Here is a 19,034-nt window from a genome sequence, read left to right on the forward strand (position 1 = left end):
ATGATGGACCAAAAAATTATTTGCAAATAAACAGATGATTCTGTAGCATAAATCATGGTATAACAGAAAAATATCATATCTGTTTAATGTACATCTTGAATGAGGTGTTCTAATCCCATGTTATTTACACTCTAAGGTTCTCCTTGATTTAAATTTTAGCATGAAAGGTTGAACTGAGTTTATGGACCCGCAAAAAAGTACAAGAATAGGGAAATGAAACATTTTTGAGAGATATCTTGCCTTGGGGGTATATTACAATTGTAATATTTACAATGACAAAAAATTACAATAACTGTTATGTACTATATAACTGGATTGATTGGACTGTATGTGTAGGAAAGCATTATTTCTTAGTTTTTCAAAATATGGTTGTACTTTTACATATTTTGGTCATGGGAGACTACTCACTTCTCATATTGCTCAGTGATAATGGAATGGATTATTGATAAAAGGAATCATTACACAGCCCAAGTCCACAGAGAAAAATAGAGGAAATGCAGAAAAGGGAAGCTACATAAAATACATAACTGTCTTTTTTCCATGTTTAAAAAATACACATGGACAAAAAATTATGATGAAAGAGGAAGTCAAATTGTTATATTTTGCTGAAATTTAGTATTTTTTTGAATCAGGCACTGAGAATAGCACAGACATTGGCAATCTTGTGACAACAATGGAGTAGGCCTTTAGAGTAAGTAAAGTACTTAATTACGAGAAGGTAAAGTGTGATTCTTGAGTCAGCTCTCTCAGACACAAGCTGTGCTCCTTCACACATCATACAGTAAAGACTATTCTATAATTATACTTACACATTTATATATCCTTTTTTAAAAGATTTTTTTTGAGGAAGATTGGCCCTGAGCTAACATCTGTTTCCAACCTTCCTCCTTTTTTTTTTTCCTTTTTTCTCCCCAAGACCCCAGTAGATAGTTGTATGTCATAGTCGTACATCCTTCTAGTTGCTCTATGTGGGATGGCACCTCAGCATGGCTTGATGAATGGTGCTTATGTCTGTGCCCAGGATCTGAACTGGCAAACCCCAGACCCCCAAAGCGGAGCACACGAACTTAACTGCTATGCCACTGGGCCAGCCCTAAAAAGATTTTAAGAGCAAAGTTGAGTTGTCAACTTTGAATTGTCAACCACTCTCTGAAAGATTGTTTTTGTCAAAGAATCTTATTATGAAATCACAGCAATACTTGGATACATGTAAAGAAATGTAAAGAAATAATACATTGTAGAGAAGTGATGTTTTTCCCCATGTCCCACTAGATGTCTCCTGCTAAGATATCAGTGAACACTGGATATGCAGTTGCAATATTCATGTGCATTGACTGGTCTGAGGCAAAAAACAAGAACAAAATGCATGACATTTAAAAAACCCTGTCATATTTGTGTCCTTAATTAATTCTGACAACATCATGTGAGGGTGCAATGGTAGAAATTATTACCCCTCTTTTAGATGTGAGGAGACCTGAGTTTGAGAGAGGAAGATCACGTGGCTCTTTTGTGGCAGAATTAGTATTACCATCTGCTCCTTATTCCTACTCTGGGGCTTTCACTCAATCCCAAAAGTTTACTTTGAAATAATCTAATAAATTGATTTGATTCCTCTGTGTGATTGCACTTGAATTCTTTTTTTAGATCAAAGGCTCTTTTCATTAAATGATGCTCAGAAGCCATTTCACTGATTCTCCAGCTGAACTGTTCAGTAATTGGTTGACCTGTAGCAAAACCACAGAATTAAAAACAAAGAACAAAATGATTGGGAGAGAGTGAGTGGCATTTAAAATTATAGCTTAAGTGGTTTATAATCTAGTTATTTTCTTAATAAATGAATCGTCTTTGTTCTCAAATCTAAAAATGATGTTTCCAATGTATAAACTCTTTTGAAAAGTAATTGTTAAAAAAATTCTATTCAAACATGACATTTATCAGGCACATGGAATTATCTGCTACTCTAAATAGACCTGAGATTTGGCCATTATTGTTTGATCACTGAAAGAAGTTAATCAAGATTTAAAATTCTATTCAGTTTCTATCATGGCAAGAACAGATACGCCAAAGTTGATGGAAACCTTGGGATGAATTCAATTTTAGCAAACACGATAGTAAAAATAAACTATAGGTACATGAGCAATGCAGACAAATGGAGAAATGTTTTAAAGCCAGGGGTTTTCTCTGTTCCAGTCGCTAAATTTAATTGTAGCTCTCCAAGATTTGTTAGATGCTTTTGTTGTGGTGTTGTATGTTTTGTTATAAAGTTCTCTTTTGCTGTATTAAGCTACCAAATCATAAGTATGTTTCTCTATGTAAAAATTAAAATGTAAATTTGTGATTAAATAATTACATAATAGTGCACCTTTGTAACCTGGCATTTTAGCTTTTTATGGAAGTTGTGATGATCTCATTAACAATGCCCCCAAAAAGAGAAAATAAATTAATCAAACTTTGATTGCCAAGGTGCTTCCTAGGAAATAAAAGTTATGAGATGATTATTAATCTATCTCATTTGCACTTTGCAACCAAACAGAAAATCTTCACACTTCACTGTTTGGATTCACAATGTACTAGGCAAAAAAGGACAAATAGTAGATTGCTATACTTCTTAAAGATAATTTTAAAATGCCATGATTCTTAGAGATACTGAATTTGCTTAAAAAGTGTGTGAGATCTTACATTCATAAAAAAAAAATAAAGCAGATTGAAAACAAAAAACCTAATTCTTAAATTCTGCAGAATAAAAATCTGGAATATACAAATACCTAGAAATATTTCATAATTGAAATAATGGTAGGAGAATTTTGTTCCTGCCTGCCAAAAACAAAATGAATCCATTTTTTTACTCTTGGAATTAACATAACAGAATATTATTCAATTCAATATACATTTACTTCTATCATTCATTCTATCAATATTTATCGAACATCTATTATGTGCCAGATATTGTGCTGGGCAGTATACAAGACAATCATCGTCAGTTCACATGAAATTTACATTCTAATAGAAAATTCTATGCTATGTAAAGAGCTCTCTCTGGGTTAATGGTCCCTGCCTTCAGGAAGTGTGCGTACTGTGCTCATTTCCATTAGTAATGGGGAAGGTGAGAGTGACAGAAGTAGAGCATTTGAGACTGGGTGGCGGGGGAGGGGGGTGAAGGGGGGTAGAGGGGACTGGGGTGTTTAGAGGGGGTGGTTAATGGGCAGGGGAGTGATGATTCAAAAGTGCCCCAGTAAGTGCCTCAAAGAGGGGGGCTGTCACAATCTGTTGTTATTCACATCCCACACATTACCAATAAGTTTTCCCTATGAATGGGAATAAAAGTCACCAACCAAGATCCCTAAATATCAGTTTGAGTTGCTTTGATGAAAACAAGGCTGCAGGTCCATGGGTAACACTGTGTTTCCATAAACACATAAACACCCAGAGAACTCCATGATTTGGTAGATAGGGATTTTTGTGAATTATTCATATGACATCTACTCACACTGAACTTGTACAACCCAGCTCCCTGAAGACCAGACCAGAGAGCAAACAGGGGATGCCACCCTTGGAAACGCCATCCTTAACCTCTTAATGACTTAGCATCCAGGGTACCTAGGAGTGAGGTGAAAGCAGAGTCTGTAAATGGGTGGCTTCTAAATTTCCCACCCCCCTGGTTTACACACCCTGTGTAACCCACCTGTTGGAGAGGTGAGGGGGGCTGTGAATATGAGAGGCTATCACTTCTTCGATTAAGTTACTTTTGGACTTTGAGTTCACACAAAGGGAGGTTATCCTGAGTGGGCCTGACCTAATCGTGTCAGTCCTTAAAAGAGAGTGGAGCATCAGAGATGTTCTGTTGGCTGTAAGCTTCCATGTTGTGAGAGGAGGTGGTTACTTGGCAAGAATGGGAGTGTGGCCTCTAGAAGCTGAGATCAGTTCCTAGTCAGTGGCTAGAAAGAACACAGGAACCTCCGGCCCCCAACACAGAATGGACCCTGCCAACTGCTCGTGAACTTGAAGGAGAACCCAGAGCTCCAGGTGAGGCAGCAGCCCCGGCCAACACCTTGATTTCTGTGAGATCCTGAGCAGACGACCCCATTCAGCTACACCCGCAGTCTTGACTCGCAGAAACTGTGAGATAATACATTTTTGTTGGTCAAAGCTGCTAAGTTTGTGGTGATTTGTTATGTAGTAATAGAAACCAACTGGTTCAACAGATGGATTGAATCCGTGTGACCTTGAATAAGTTACTTAATTTCTCTATGCCTCAGTTTCCTCAGCTGTAAAGTGAAAGAGGTGGTTTATTTTCATGATTGGGGTAAAATTTATTCTCCCTGAGAACATATAATTAACACTCAAAATAACATAAACATTGATTACAGGAAAAAAATAAACATAAAGCATGCTCCTGGCACACTGTTACACAGAGATGTGTGTTACTTTCTTTTAAATTTCACAGCACTTAGTGAATACCTTTCATGTACCTGTCAGCGAGAAGAACTGCAGAACATACGAATAATTCGGCAGTGTAGTAGAACATTACTTTTTTTTTCTATGTCTGTGTACTAAATTGCAAATAATGATGATCATAGTTATCACAAGAAGATTTAATTTTCTATGTTGTTTCTTAACAATTTGCTTATTAACAGTTAAAGATATTTACTCTGACGTTTATCATTGCCACAAAGAACTAACCAATTCCTAAATTGTAGGGCCCAGACTCTATCGTAGTATCTGCAGCTGGATTATTCAGTTACATAAATTGGTATTAATAAAATACAGTCATTGCTAAATGTTCTTCTTCTCCATCCTGACCACAGGAAATCAGGATGAAATGGGACCAGAGAGACAGAAGATGCTGGGGTTAGAATGGGCTGGGTGGGTATCAGGACAGACTTCACATATGCATAAAGAGATATGGAATCTACATAAGACTGAAAACCTGGACACATACATCTCAATTCTCTTCCTCCAATTTTGGGGCTAGAAGTAGAGTGACAAAAAGGATGATGGTCCTCCGGGGAAGACTCACTTCTCTGTTTACATGATATACCATTACCTCTGAAGTAGCCATCACCTGCCCTGTATTCTCACAGTTATCCGTAGATCCAGACATGGAACATTCCCATTGTTGCAGAAAATTTTATTGAATAGCACCAATCTATATAGCATTTTATTTGCATCAATAATAGGCAACTTTTAAGGCCTGGAACATCATCCCCATCCAAGAACCATGACTAACTATAAACTGAATAAAACAAGTCACTCTAAATTACTCCTGCTCACTCTCTGTTTAATGATGCTGCCTGCTAATACCCATGAGTTGCTACATGTTACCTGCTATATAGCATTGTTTATGAGTATCATCCCACAGAGAGTGATTTGGTCCCATATTGCAAACTGCCCGTGGTTTTGCCATGTGGACACAGGTAGAGGTTGAAGATGGACAGTTTGCTTTCACTCACAAGTGCTCCAGGGGGAACTCCCAGAATGTATAATAATACTTTATTCTTTCATTGTTCCAGTTCATCTCTTGTCCATTCTTTACTCCAACTCATAAAGCATGGAAGATCCAGCTGTAAATATCTTTATCTCTTCCGTTTTTCCATATATTCCAAATTACTCCTTGGACTAATCCACTGTACATTTTTGACTGCATGTCAATGTAAATCATACCTTTTTTTCTAACTTCTGATTAGTTACACACTATTATCAAAATAGTGTATTACATGTAAACTTAACACTTTCTTTGAAGATTTAATCTCACAACCTCCATTATAATTTGGCCTTCAATCTCTTTTAGAAACATCTCTCAGTTCTTCTGTGAAGAATAAGTAGGGTAACCATATAATTCATTGTCCAAAACATAACACTTTGAAAGGACAAGGGGGCACTGAATAACAGTTGTAACCCGAGACTCTCCCAGGAAAAGCAGGATATGTGGTCACGCTAGTGATAGCCCTTTGGGCCTTGTTAAGGGGGGAGGTCTGACAAATATTTGCATATATCCACAAGATAAAGCAGCTTAATTAACTTATTCCATCTGAACTTAATAAATATTCCTAATATACCACTTTCTGGGTCTCTAGTGCCCCCTTAGCCCTATCTTATAGCTTTCCCATTAGTGAAAATTATACCTGTTATAGACCAGTTAGCATTACTGTCATAGGGAGATTTTAGACTATACTATAGATTATTCTTTCCTCTGTTAATAATGAACAACCTATAATTAATACTAAATAAACCAACTGGAGTCTTTATCCTTTTACATGTTCTCCACTAGTAGAATTATTCTGATAGAGATGGTTTTATTAATCTATTGTTCTTGTGGCCAGCTGTCATTACCCAAAAGAAAAGCGTTATTACAGCTAATGTCGATGACAAGTTGATGATGAGAAAATCAAAGTCTTTTTAAATTTTATGAATAGTCATTAGATCTGTTGGGGGTAAATCACTGACAGTAAATATAATGCTCTTGAATCAAAATTTTAGCTGAATGGAAGTGGAAAAATATTGATAATAGTAGACTGGGAAACAGTATCTGAGAGAAGTAAAAAATACTTTAATGGCTACACTACAAATGCAACTGAGCAGTTCATTATAGATATTAATTCTAAAGTGATAAGATGATAAGTTGAACTACTTCATAGTTTTAATCATTTCAGACTGCCATTTTTGTGCACGCTGTAGAGCCCTTTTAAATGAATACTAAGGGCCGGCCCCGTGGCTTAGCGGTTAAGTGCGCGTGCTCCGCTGCTGGCGGCCCGGGTTCGGATCCCGGGCGCGCACCGACGCACTGCTTCTCCGGCCATGCTGAGGCTGCGTCCCACATACAGCAACTAGAAGGATGTGCAACTATGACATACAACTATCTACTGGGGCTTTGAGGGAAAAAATAAATAAATAAAATTATAAAAAAAAAAAAGACTACTAAACTCCTAAACAAAAGGATGGACCCTTTACAACCAATCTAAAATGTGGGAACAAAAGACTAGTGCCATGTACTGGAACATATATTGCCTTGACATGCTTAGGGGCAGAGGGATAATATATTTCTCATTCTCAGATTCCAGAGGTAAGGAATCTCAGGGTCATAATTTAAGGAATAAATAATTCTCAAATTTTAATCTTTGTAAAGGCATTACAATGTTCCTGACATCATATTTTTAAACTTTCACATTTTTAAATCAAACAGTTTATATATACAGGACCTCAGGCAAAAAGAACAAAAATGTCCAAGTTCCAAAACATCCTGGGGATGGTCTATTGAAGACTAAAAGAGAAGATGCATATAGAGTTATTTTCCGCTTTCTCTCTAGGGTAGTAGTTCTCAACAATTAGAACGCATAAAATTCACTGGCGCATGTATTGAAAATGCAACTTCCCAGACCTCACTGTTGCATAAAATGAAATATGAGGTTCCTTTGGGACACACAGTTGGAGACATCTAGCATGTCCTTGGACATGTATATCTGAAACAGAGACGCAAGCATGGCTTAGAATGGTACATTTCTAACCAAGGAGGTGATGGAAGTCTAGAGCAAAGCTGTAGAACCATTTACAAAACAGAAAATCACATACCGATGGGAAGGAACTCACAATCTAACTGTGTGAAATTCTCTGCATTTAGATGGTAAAACTAGTTTTGGGAATAAAATGACTTGGGTAGTTAAATTTCCCAAAATTCTAGCTCATGGAGTCATAGAATGTTACAGGTGGAATGGAACCAAGAAATCGTTTCATTCCAGCTTATTAATTTATCAGCGAAGAAACTTGCCTGATTGGGGTCACAGTTTGTTGTAGAGTCAAGACCGAGCTTACTGTTTTTTCCTATCTATTACACAAAGTCTAAATCAATTGTTGGATCATTGTTGAATCCAATACTAAGCAGAAACAACACAACCACTTTTAATTCAAAAGGAAAATTTAGCTGTAAGGGAAGTATTTAAGAGGCCAACACTAATCTATCTTCAAACTGTAAAAGTGGGTGCTCTGCAAGTAAGGCCTTGAACTGTAATAATTCATACAGCCGCAAGAGCAGATCAGCTAAACTTACTCTGGACTGGGGCTTGATTTAAAGTTATAACGTGTGTGCGCATGCGTAGGTGCATGCATGTGTGCGTATATTTGAAAACAAAGAGCTGGGGACCTAAGAGAGCACAGTGGGAGAAGTTTAGGAGATGAAAGCACATTAATAGCGGAGAGGTCACTGTGTATTTAAAACAGCACTGCCTTTTGCAGATGTAAGGTTAACCTTGCTGGTGTAAGGTGTTATTAAATTAATGAGAGTTTGTCTTCTTAGAGCTCTGTGGGATAGTATTCCTAATTAAGATGTATCTATTTATCTGATAAAATCCAAGTAAGGGGTTTATGCCCATAATAACGACTGCCATCTAATAACATTTCCTTTCAATAGCATCCTGAAACCTCTGGATAACAAATGAAGGGATATATAGTTTTATACTAATAACTGAGATTTTTTTCTATCTGCAAAAGGTACAAAATGATAATTTCCCCAGAGCTTTAAACTTTCCATTTGAACGGTCATCTCTCTCTAATATACCAGCTCCAACTGCTCTTCCCTGTCTCCATCCCCCTCTAACCACCCACCCCCAATTCTCTCTTCATCTACTCTGACAAAGTGATCCTAGGTAACTCACTTAACTCTAGGTTCAGTTTAAACACTGCTTTCTCAGGAAAGCCTTACTTTACTTCTCCTATCTGTCATCAGTCATTACCCCAACTACCTTAAGACTTACATATTTAGTTTTCATAACTGTGACATGCTCTTGCTATTCTTGTTGTTAGTGCCATTCGGATGATTCTGACTCCTAGTGACCCTGTGTACAGCAAAGCAGAACCCTGCCCGGTCTTTTTGTACCACCTTCTCACCCTCTGGTGCTATTTCATAGGGTTTTCATGACCAATTTTTTTGGAAGTGGGTGGCCAGGTCCTTCTTCCTAGTCTGCCTTAGTCTGGAAGCTCCCCTGAAACCTGTCCACCATGGATGACCCTGCTGATATTTCAAACACCGGTGGCATAGATTCCAGCATCACAGCAACACGTGACTGCCACAGCATGACAACCAACAGTCGAGTGGTGTGGTTCCCTGACCAGAAATGAACTCCAGCTGTGGTGATGAGAGCACCGATCTTAACCACTAGACCACCAGGGCTGGCTGCTATTGCTATATCTATTAATACAAATAGAAAGTTGGTTCACAAAGAATAAGTTACCTTCCCAAATTAACTCTACTAATAAATGAGAGTGAGGATTAAGAGACAAATATCTGAGTACAATGTTTATGAACTTTTCTGTGTACTTGGTGTTCTTTCTCATTCACACAATTCCCTTTGAGATTTTTCATTAATGCAGACAGTACCTTCCTCCTCCGCTTGATTCCTGGTTAAATACTCCCTATTTCATTTAGCCTATATTCTTCTTTCTCTCCTTTTGCCACCAACTGCTTTCTTTCTTTTTCTTTTTCTGCTGTCAGTCTTACAAAGCTTTCCCAAATTGCTATTTGGGGAACTCATATCTTTTGTGTTTTAGGCTAAATTTCCTAAGTTATCTATAGAAGGTCAATGTGTGATTTCTCGACTGCTAATTTTTTGAATTTGGAATACATTTTTAGAAAAGATGTAGCATTAATGTCTTGGAAAATTTGTAAGAGAAGAAATGATAGCAATTCAGGCAGTGCCACCTTTGTGCAGTTGGACAGACTGAAATTGACCATGCAAGCTGAAATAGTGCAAAGCAATCTTAATAATAAATGGGAAAAATTAGGATCATCTGGTGACGTTCCAAAAATTCTCATCAAAACATTAAAAACTCTTTTATTGTCAATGAGTAAATGTATGGGGAAATGAAAAAATGGTAAAACTAGTATTTATTCTGTATACCGTAAATTTAAACATTAGCAACATTGAAAATAAGTGTGTTTTATTTGTATAACACTTATCAAGAGTAGTTTGAACAGTGCTTGCCTTATTCTCATATATAAATCATTATTCAGAGTGAGCATCTTTTCTAGCCTTGAATTGTCATAATCCTTTCTAAGGTTGGATCAGTTTATGACGGTAGTAGTTTTTTATCGTTGCGTAACTACTTATCAAAACCTAGCTGCTTAATACAGTCCTCAAGTATCATCTCACAGTTCTCCAAGTGAGAAGTCAGCGCATGCTTGCCTGAGCTGTCTGCTTAGGGTCTCACAAGCCAAAGATGAAGTGTGTCTGCTGGGCTGGGCTCTCCTCTGGAGGCTTTGGGGAAGAATCAGCAACCAAGCTCATTCAGGGTGTTTGCAGAATTCAATTTCTGTGGCTGTAGGTCTGAGGCACCCATTTCCTTGCTAGCTGTCAAGCAAGCTGTCAAGCACATGGACGCGGAAGTCTAGTTCAAAAGTTTTGGTACAGTTTTTATTACATATTCATATATCTCTAAACAATATATAGCATTGGTTTGTATATTCTTTTTTTTTTGTGTGTGAGAAAGATCCGCCCTGAGCTAACATCCATGCCAATCCTCCTCTTTTTGCTGAGGAAGACCAGCCCTGAGCTAACATCTATTGCCAGTCCTCCTCCTTTTTTTCTCCTCAAAGCCCCAGTAGATAGTTGTATGTCATAGTTGCACATCCTTCTAGTTGCTGTATGTGGGACACCGCCTCAGCATGGCTGGACAAGCAGTGCGTCGGTGTGTGCCCGGGATCTGAACCCGGGCCACCAGTAGCGGAATGCATGCACTTAACCGCTAAAGCCACGGGGCCAGCCCCTGTTTTGTATATTCTTAAGCTCCAAAGAAAAGGTAGCAAATTAGAAGAATATATGTTTTACTAAACACATATTTTATTTGTTTACCCCTGGTTATTTTCACTTCTGTATAGTGACTACATATTTTTTAATAGGTATTTATATTGCTTTCGATTTTTTCTTATTACAAATACTGCTAAAAGAGGTGAAAATATGCAGGTATTGGTTATGCTTATCAACTGACATAGATATTTCCAAATTGCTTTCCAAAATATTTTTATCAATTTACAGTCCACCAGCAATGTACAAGAGTTTTAATTGTTCCATATATCTGTCAGAGTTGATAATATCACTATCATCACCCATTTTTATTTTAACCCTACTGAGTGGTATAAATTGATATTTCGTTTGTTTTTAGTTTGCATTTCTCAGAACCTAAGTGAACTTTTCACATCTTTTTCCCATTTGAATTTCTTCTTCTGTAAATGAACTGTTCTTTTACTTTGTTCATTTGTCAATTCTATATTACTTTATTAATAATCTTTTATCAGTTATAAGAACTGCTTCACTTCTACTAGCATACCCTGGGGTTTTGCGGTGGTGGTTGTTTGTTTCTAGTATGACAAAGCACAGAAAATGTGATTTTCATTATGGTCTAATATATCAATTTTTTTCTTTATGTTTGGTGTTTTTATTTACTTAAGAATTTTTCTTTTGCCTACAATTATAAACATATCCTTCTATATTTCTCTATAAATGTTTGATGTTTTACTTTTCCCAGCAAGCCTTAAATCCACATGGGAATCAATTTTTATGTCTGAAGTACAGTTTTATTACTTATTTATGGAGAATCTATTCCAGAACAATATATTGGTTTATAATCTGCTGACTATAATACCAATTTAGTCATACATCAGGATGACATCAATGTGCATGTGTGTGTTTTCCCATCTAATTCTGAGCTCTCTATTCTATTCTGTTTGTTTCTGTAAACCGTACTATGTAACATACATTCTCCAGAAAGATCTTGTCTATTCTTGCACATTGCTTTTCATATAAATCTTAAAATTAGCTTGTCAAGCTTCACAAAAATGTCTATTTGGATTTTAATCAAGATTACTTCCAATTCATACATTTTAAGGGATGATATTGAGCTTCCTATCCATGAACATCCTATCACTTTCCATTTATGAGTTTTTTTCAATATACCAGAAGAAAATTTTATCATTTTCTCCAGAAAATCTTACCCTGCTCGTTATATTAATTCATAGGACCATTATAATTTTTGTTGCATTACATTATAAACATTTAAAAAATTTTATTATTTTGATTTTGAATATTGACCTAATATCCAGCAACTTTACTGAATTCTATCATTATTTCCAGTGGTATGTTCACAGATTCCATAAAATTATCGATTTATATATCATCTGAGAATGAGCATTTTGTTTCGTCCATTCTTGCTTTTAAAAGGAATGCTTCCAAGTACTCATCATTAAGCATAGCATTTGTCATAGATTTTTGATACATACTTTATTAGTGTATGGAGGTTCTTTAGCCCTTGTTCCTATATGGTTAACAGGTGTTTTTAAACCAATAACTGGTATTAAATTTTATCAAACTATTTTTCTGTTATCTACGGAAATTTTCACCTTTTTTCTCTAATGGTGATGCAATGATTCTCTGAGTCAAAATCTTACTTTCGTGGGATTAACCTGACTTGTTGATAATGTTTATTTTTGATATTTTAAAGGAGTTCGTTTGCTAACATCTTCATTTTTTTCATCTATCTTCATAATACTCAGCCTATACTGATTTTTGGTTTTTGCTATAATGTCTATAAAATTCTAAGTGTCTAGTGTTTTTGTGTGTGTATTGGAGTAGAGATGGGATGAGGTTTTATGTTCTAGACGTATTCATTTATTAAAAAAGTAAACATTCCTTAAGTCACTCTTGATGAGTTATATTTTCCATCTTTTTAATATTTTCAAAACTCATTTCCTTAAAATTTTCATTAGTATCACAATCTTTTCATTCTACTTTAACCGGTTTGTCTCTTTTAAAATTAGTCAAATTAGTCCTTTCACTTATTAAAAATTCTGCTGCTTCAACAAGATCTCTGGCCTAGCACCAGCATTCTACTTTTGCTTCTATTGCTTCTGTATTTTTGTTTTTGAACTGTGGGCAAGTCACTGCTGTTGGACTTATTTTCTCATCTCTAAAATGAATGTAGTATTATCTTTTTAGCCCACATATTTCCAATGAGGCTCAAGTAATACATGATTGAAAATGATTTCAAAATGAAAAAAACAAAACACCACCCAAGGATATACAGGTTTATCTGCAATATGTTTTTCAATAAGTGCATCGCTTGTAACAAATATTTTCCTCCAAAGCATCATGGGCATCTTTTGGAACATGAAATCAAAGAGCTTGTGCCCTGCACAGCCGAGTACAACTTCCAAAGTTCTGATGCTAAAAGTTACCTCTAGGTGATCTGAGAACTGCAATTCACTAATCACGATAATTATTTTAAAGACTAATGTGAAAAGCTGTTTAATGAAGTATAATAAATGTGCTTTTAGCATATTAATATATTCTCATTTCATAAAACATCTTTTTAAAAAATTACAGAAATACTTTAAAGTACCTCAGATAGGTCCTAACGGAAGGCAATGTTACTAAATTATTAGTGGGCAAAGAAAGGTCTTTCTGATTCCTTAACTACTTGAGCCTACTGCATTTTCTATACTTGTCAACATCAAATAACCCTTTATTTGTTCCTGACCTCATGCTATACGCCCTAGTTAAAATGCAGTATCTAGGGAGTTAAACATAGGGAGTTTAAAGGTATGCATTTTTTTCTTTTATATCTAAAAACATAAATATAGGTTACAAAACATGAAGAGGAATAATCTTAAAAAGTCCTGCCTAACATCAAGTGGATTTAGTAAGGCACCAAGGTCTTGCAAATACCTCATTTCAGAAAACTAACTAGGTTAGCACTAAATGTATTAATTCAAATGTAAACATACAAAAATAGGATCAAAAAGTATTTGCTGCAGCTGCATTTGAATGTTAGGTGATTCAATACCATGTTACATATATAAGGTTCCCTGAAGTAACCTACTGAAATAGTTTTTCCTCTGACCCCATTTCTATAATTTTTATTCATCTAAATATTATTTCTAATTTGGACTTTCTTTAATGAACTAGAACATTTAGCAAACAACTGATTTTATCAGTACTAAGGAGCAATATGTACAATTTCTAGGGTAAGTGTTCTAACTCTGGATTAGGAATTGGAAGAAATGAAAAATCTTAGAATTACTATAAAAACAAAATGAAAGATCTAAAGAGTTGAGGTAAAATAAAAGTATTGGGAAAAAATCACCTTTAGAAAGGCCAATTCATTTTCTGCTATGAATCATTTGCCTTGTGAGAGCAAGGATATCAGCTTGAAATGGTGGTAAAACATATACATCACGATACCTTGAGTTCCATTCAAACTGAACTATCTGTCACATTGAACTTTCAGTAACAGGCTTGGATTATATATATTTTACCACCTTCTTACCTCATATGGAATAGGGAAGATTGTATATAGTTTCTTTCTTTTACTGATGTTGCAGAAAGCTAAATTTGCAGGACTAGATGGAGAAACAAAGTTGGGCAGAGTTTTTCTATCTAAAACTTCCATTCAGGAGAAAGGGACTAAGGTTGAACAGCAATTCAACACTTATTTTACTACGTCAATACCTGAAAAACATGTACTATTTTAAAAGATGAACACACTGAGTCCAAATAAAGTCATTTTTTAAAACTTTATTATTACTGTTTACCAATGGGGAGATGCAGTTTATTTACACCAGCAGCCATAGGGGCAAGGGGAATACACAGTTAGTTAGCAATCTGTATAGGATGGACTACTTATGCAAAAATAAGAATCTCCAAAACAAAAGACAGTGGTGCGCTTCACTACACTTCCCCAATGATCCCAGCATGCGACAATGCCAGGCAATGGGCCCAGGCATGCGGTGGTGGAAACTAATGCACGGAAGAAAAAGCCACAAACCACAGAAATTTGTAAAGAACCCCTTTACCCCCATACACACACACACACACTCAAATACATAATAGAATTACAGGGTGATCAATACACTTAATTGAGGAGGGAAGGATAGGAATTCTGCTGTTAGAGGGAAGACAGGCAGGGAAAGGGAGAGTTCCTAACCACTGTCAACTATACGGTAGGGAGCATTCTCTCCCCAGAAAAGGAAGGAGTTTGTCCCCTCAGGGCACCTGTTGGACTTAGGCCACCTCATACCCATCCAGGGAAGGAGGCTATTGCCCTAATAGTGGGAGGCAAAAAAACAAAAACAAAAACCAAGAGGGAGGTAACATGAACCAACCATTACTCAAAACTACTCCCCACTTCCTCCTCCTCTAACCAGGAGCAAAGGCCAGAAACAGTAATGTCACAATCTGAGCTCCCTCTCTGAAGGAAGAGTGGACCATGGCCTTATCTTCAGCCTGTTTCTCAGACAGTATTTGGAAGTAGGCCAGTCTCACTTAGAACCTCCTCTCTCTCTGTATCCCCTTAGAATGAGATGTCTATAAAAAGTCAAGGGCAGATAACCCAAAATTATTTTAGCTTTTGCCAAAATTTTTGTTTAAAGTTATCACAATTCTTGAAGACCAATCTGTAACTAGGCCCCGACCCTGAGAAGGACAACTCTGGGGGAGAATGAGATAACAGACAGTCTTGAGGCCCTATTACTAGGTTTCCTTAACCCTCTAGAGTATGTAACCCAAATCAGTCCATACAGTCCAAACAGTTCCTTCTGGGATAAGGAAGGATACATGCACAGCAAGGGTTAGAGAAAATGGATCAGGACCAACTCCATCCCTGTGTCAGTCAGCCTTTACTGCTCTTCTGCTTAAGTCCTAGAAGGCAGTATCCAAGTGGAGGTGAGAAGATACAACTCCTCATGAAGTAAGACACAGTAGGAAGGCAAACTAGCTAGGCAGCCCTATAGGAGAAATGCTTAGGCATGACACTGCCTTTCATAGACAAAAACTTATGTTCCCTTCTCATCCTAATCCCAACAGAGGGAGCCACAAGAAAGACTGAGTCTCCCACAACCAAAAAGACAAAACATAAGACACTTAAAGGAAGCCAAGGAAAGGGAACCTGGGTAGGCTTCAGAAGCAGGAGCATCAAGAGAGATGCAATGAAACAGGTCAATGCAAAAGCAGGGTGGCAGCCAGCACCTGGGGTCATGAGCTGCACCAGTGGAGCAGGGGACAGAAGGAACATGGGGCCAAGCCAGAGAGATGAGGCTGGGCCCCTTACTGGGGCACAGAATGAGGTAAGAAAACATTTCAAATAAAGCAGCACCGTTCTGCTCACCTTGGGGCTCCCATCCCTCCACACTTCATAAACCCTCCATCAGGGAGTAAAGTGGAGGGTAATTTTGATATGCGGCTCACACTTTCCATCCTCCCCTAACCCATTCCCTGAAACCAGGGATTTCTGGATGCCCTTTCCTGACTTCCAACAACAAAAGGACAGCTCTTGTTGTCAAGAAGGTCCAAAAGGGATCGAGTGGAGAGGACTGCCCCTTGTGAGGGGCAGAGAAGGTGGTGACAGTCTAGATGATCACCATAGCAGAGCTTTGTGACTGCCAAACCCAAGGAACAGGGACATTCAATAGGACACTGCACAGTCGGATGAGATGACCCAGTCCCGCTCCTTGGCTCCTAGCACTAACCCATTCACGTCATTGAGGACAGTGGCAAGAGGTCCTCTGGGCTTAGCTTTCAAACCACCACCTCCTGCACAGCCATGATGCTCTTCTGCAGTTCAGTCCTGCCCCTGGGAGACAGGTAGGAACGTGGCATTAACGACCGAGTCAGACTCACAAACTGGCTAGGTAACTAGTAACTCACAATAGGAAAATCACTGCCCCACCAAACTGTTGTCCACAGCAGAACATATCCAGATATGCATCTTGCAGTTTGAGAGACCGTGCATAGTTGCAGACGCCCCTGCTACCTCCCCAAGAGATCATAACTAAATCCTCAGCCTGCCTGGATAACCAAGTGGTCCATTTGCCAAGCCTATGCCACTGGGTGGGGTGCAAGAAAGAGGGGTGTGTTCAGCAGAAGGCTAGACTTTGTCCTCAAGTCCGCTGAAGTCACTGTAAATGCTGGACCTTTGGGAAACTGGTGGCTCTGACCTTTTCCTCTTCTTGGAGCCAAGACCACAGACCTTCCCCTATCAGATTTAGCTGGGAATTCTCTTTGGGTTTTCCCAAATTGTAATTGTTAATATCCAGACCTCATTCCTGACTTTCATTTGTCTTGGAGAAGCTCAAGTCAGAGGCTCAGAGATCAGAGGAGCAGTCCCACTGAGGCCCAATGATCAAGGTCTGACCATCAGTTCTGTCCAAACTGTCAGTTATGCAGGAAGCCCTTGACATCGGGCAGACAGAAAGGCTGAGGAAACAAAGCATCTTATGTGCTGGGCACACAGCTGCTCACCCGTGCACTGCGGACAGTGCAGGGATCTTGCGCACCTCCTGGTGTGTTTAGAGACCAACCTGTGTTGCATGGTGCCCAGGATGCACAGCTCCTCCTGCCTGGGGTTTCAAAGCTGACCCAGGGAACACGCATATAAAAGGATCCGAATTCCTAAATTCTCCACTTTAGGTTTCTAATGGCTAGGATCTTCAATGGGAATTGGGACTTTCCTCTGATTTTTTTCCTCTACCTAGCTACCTAACTTCTTCAATCCACAGGACCAGTCTGTGTCACTGTCCTGGTCACCCTCAGCCTCGCTCACGCTGCAGCTACTGGAATTCCGGGGGTGAGCGCTGCAGCTGCTGCTCGGGCCCGCTCCCGGACTCCCCGGGGAGGGAGCAGAGCGGGAGGCGGCACGCTCCTTTCTCCTCCACCGGCTGGATGCCAAAATCCTTCACGCTCCCGGTCTCCGCGAACTCCAGGTAGAAGTAGCCACACTTGACCGCCCGGTGCACCTCAAAGCAGAAGCCCAGGCAGGAATCCTCTATCAGGTCTACGTATATCTCCTGCGCGATGGCCTCCAGCTTGTTGGTGTCCAGGTTGGCCAGCGAGATCTCCTCCATCTTAGCCCGTCAGCGGCCGCGGGAGCCCGGCGGGGAGGCCCGGCTGTGGGAAGGCTCGGCGGGGAGGCCCGGCTGTGAGAGGCTCGGCGGGGAGGCCCGGCCGCGGGGGCCCGGCTGAGGGAGGCTCGGCGGGGAGGCCCGGCTGGGGGAGGCTCGGCGCGGGGGCCCGGCTGGGGGAGCCCCGGCCGCGGGGGCCCGGCTGGGGGAGGCCCGGCGGGGACGCCCGGCAGGGAGTCGGCCGCGGGCGCTCGCAGTACTCACGGCGGCACGGCGGGCTCCGCGGGCCGCGCTAGGCCTCAGGCCTCAGGGCCGCACGTCGGGTGGGGCGGGGCGAACGCGGCGGCGGAGGCGGGAAAGCAGCAGCCAGCAGCCCCGACACCGGACCACCGAGCCCTTCCGCGGCTTCCGGCGTCTCCCGGGATTTGGCCTCTATGCCGGGCAGCCCTGGACTCACCGCCAACGGCCGCAGCCTCACCCCACAGGCAGGCCGCTTCCGCTCCCGTGCGGCTGAGCCCCGCCTCTCCGCTTCCGCTCCCTGCCCGCATGCGCACTGGCCCGCGCAAACTCCCGGGCAGCCCCTGACGCGCAGCTGCTTGGGAAGCGTCGGAGTCTATGAAACAGTGGGAAGAGCTACAGTGTATCTGACTTGCGTTATCTCCAATTGTAAAAAGATTGCAGGGATGGTATTTTATTTGTAGAGGTAAACGTTCTCTAATAAATTCAGCACCCATGCCTAATTGATTCCCGCATGGAAAAGGAAAAAATAATTATGTGTACTTTTGTGATATGATCCGAAATATAGCTTTAGGAACAGTTCTGCTGATGTTTGAAAATTTGACTTATCGTATAATTGACTTGTAATCATTTATAGTACTGCCGCAGTTGTCGTTTAAATCCACTAGATGGTGCAAGGAAACAAATTACAGTATAGTTTATCTTTTAGTCTTTTTTTGAATGAAAAACTAGGTACTAAAGGCGTAATTCATATATATTGATCTCATGAACCTAAGGCGTTTATCTCATTTATAAGACCATTAAGTCGGTGTGACTATAAATCGATCATCATATACATCTCTGAAATAATTCAAAGAGAAAGTTACGTGTATATTCTCTGTTGAAGAGGGAGGAATCCTGAAATATGTTAAATATACTGGGA

At 39.5% G+C, this 19,034-nt stretch overlaps 1 protein-coding gene across 1 annotated transcript; it reads right to left on the reverse strand.

The window, feature by feature from the left end:
* Positions 1-14,540: 14,540 nt before the first annotated feature.
* ATXN7L3B (ataxin 7 like 3B) lies at positions 14,541-18,370 on the reverse strand. Its single transcript, XM_058568772.1, has one exon. It carries the CDS (start codon positions 17,876-17,878, stop codon positions 17,585-17,587), a length of 294 nt encoding a protein of 97 aa, XP_058424755.1. The 5' UTR covers positions 17,879-18,370; the 3' UTR covers positions 14,541-17,584.
* Positions 18,371-19,034: the final 664 nt, after the last annotated feature.

Source organism: Diceros bicornis, chromosome 25 (assembly GCF_020826845.1).
Source record: "Diceros bicornis minor isolate mBicDic1 chromosome 25, mDicBic1.mat.cur, whole genome shotgun sequence".
NCBI lineage: Eukaryota > Metazoa > Chordata > Mammalia > Perissodactyla > Rhinocerotidae > Diceros > Diceros bicornis.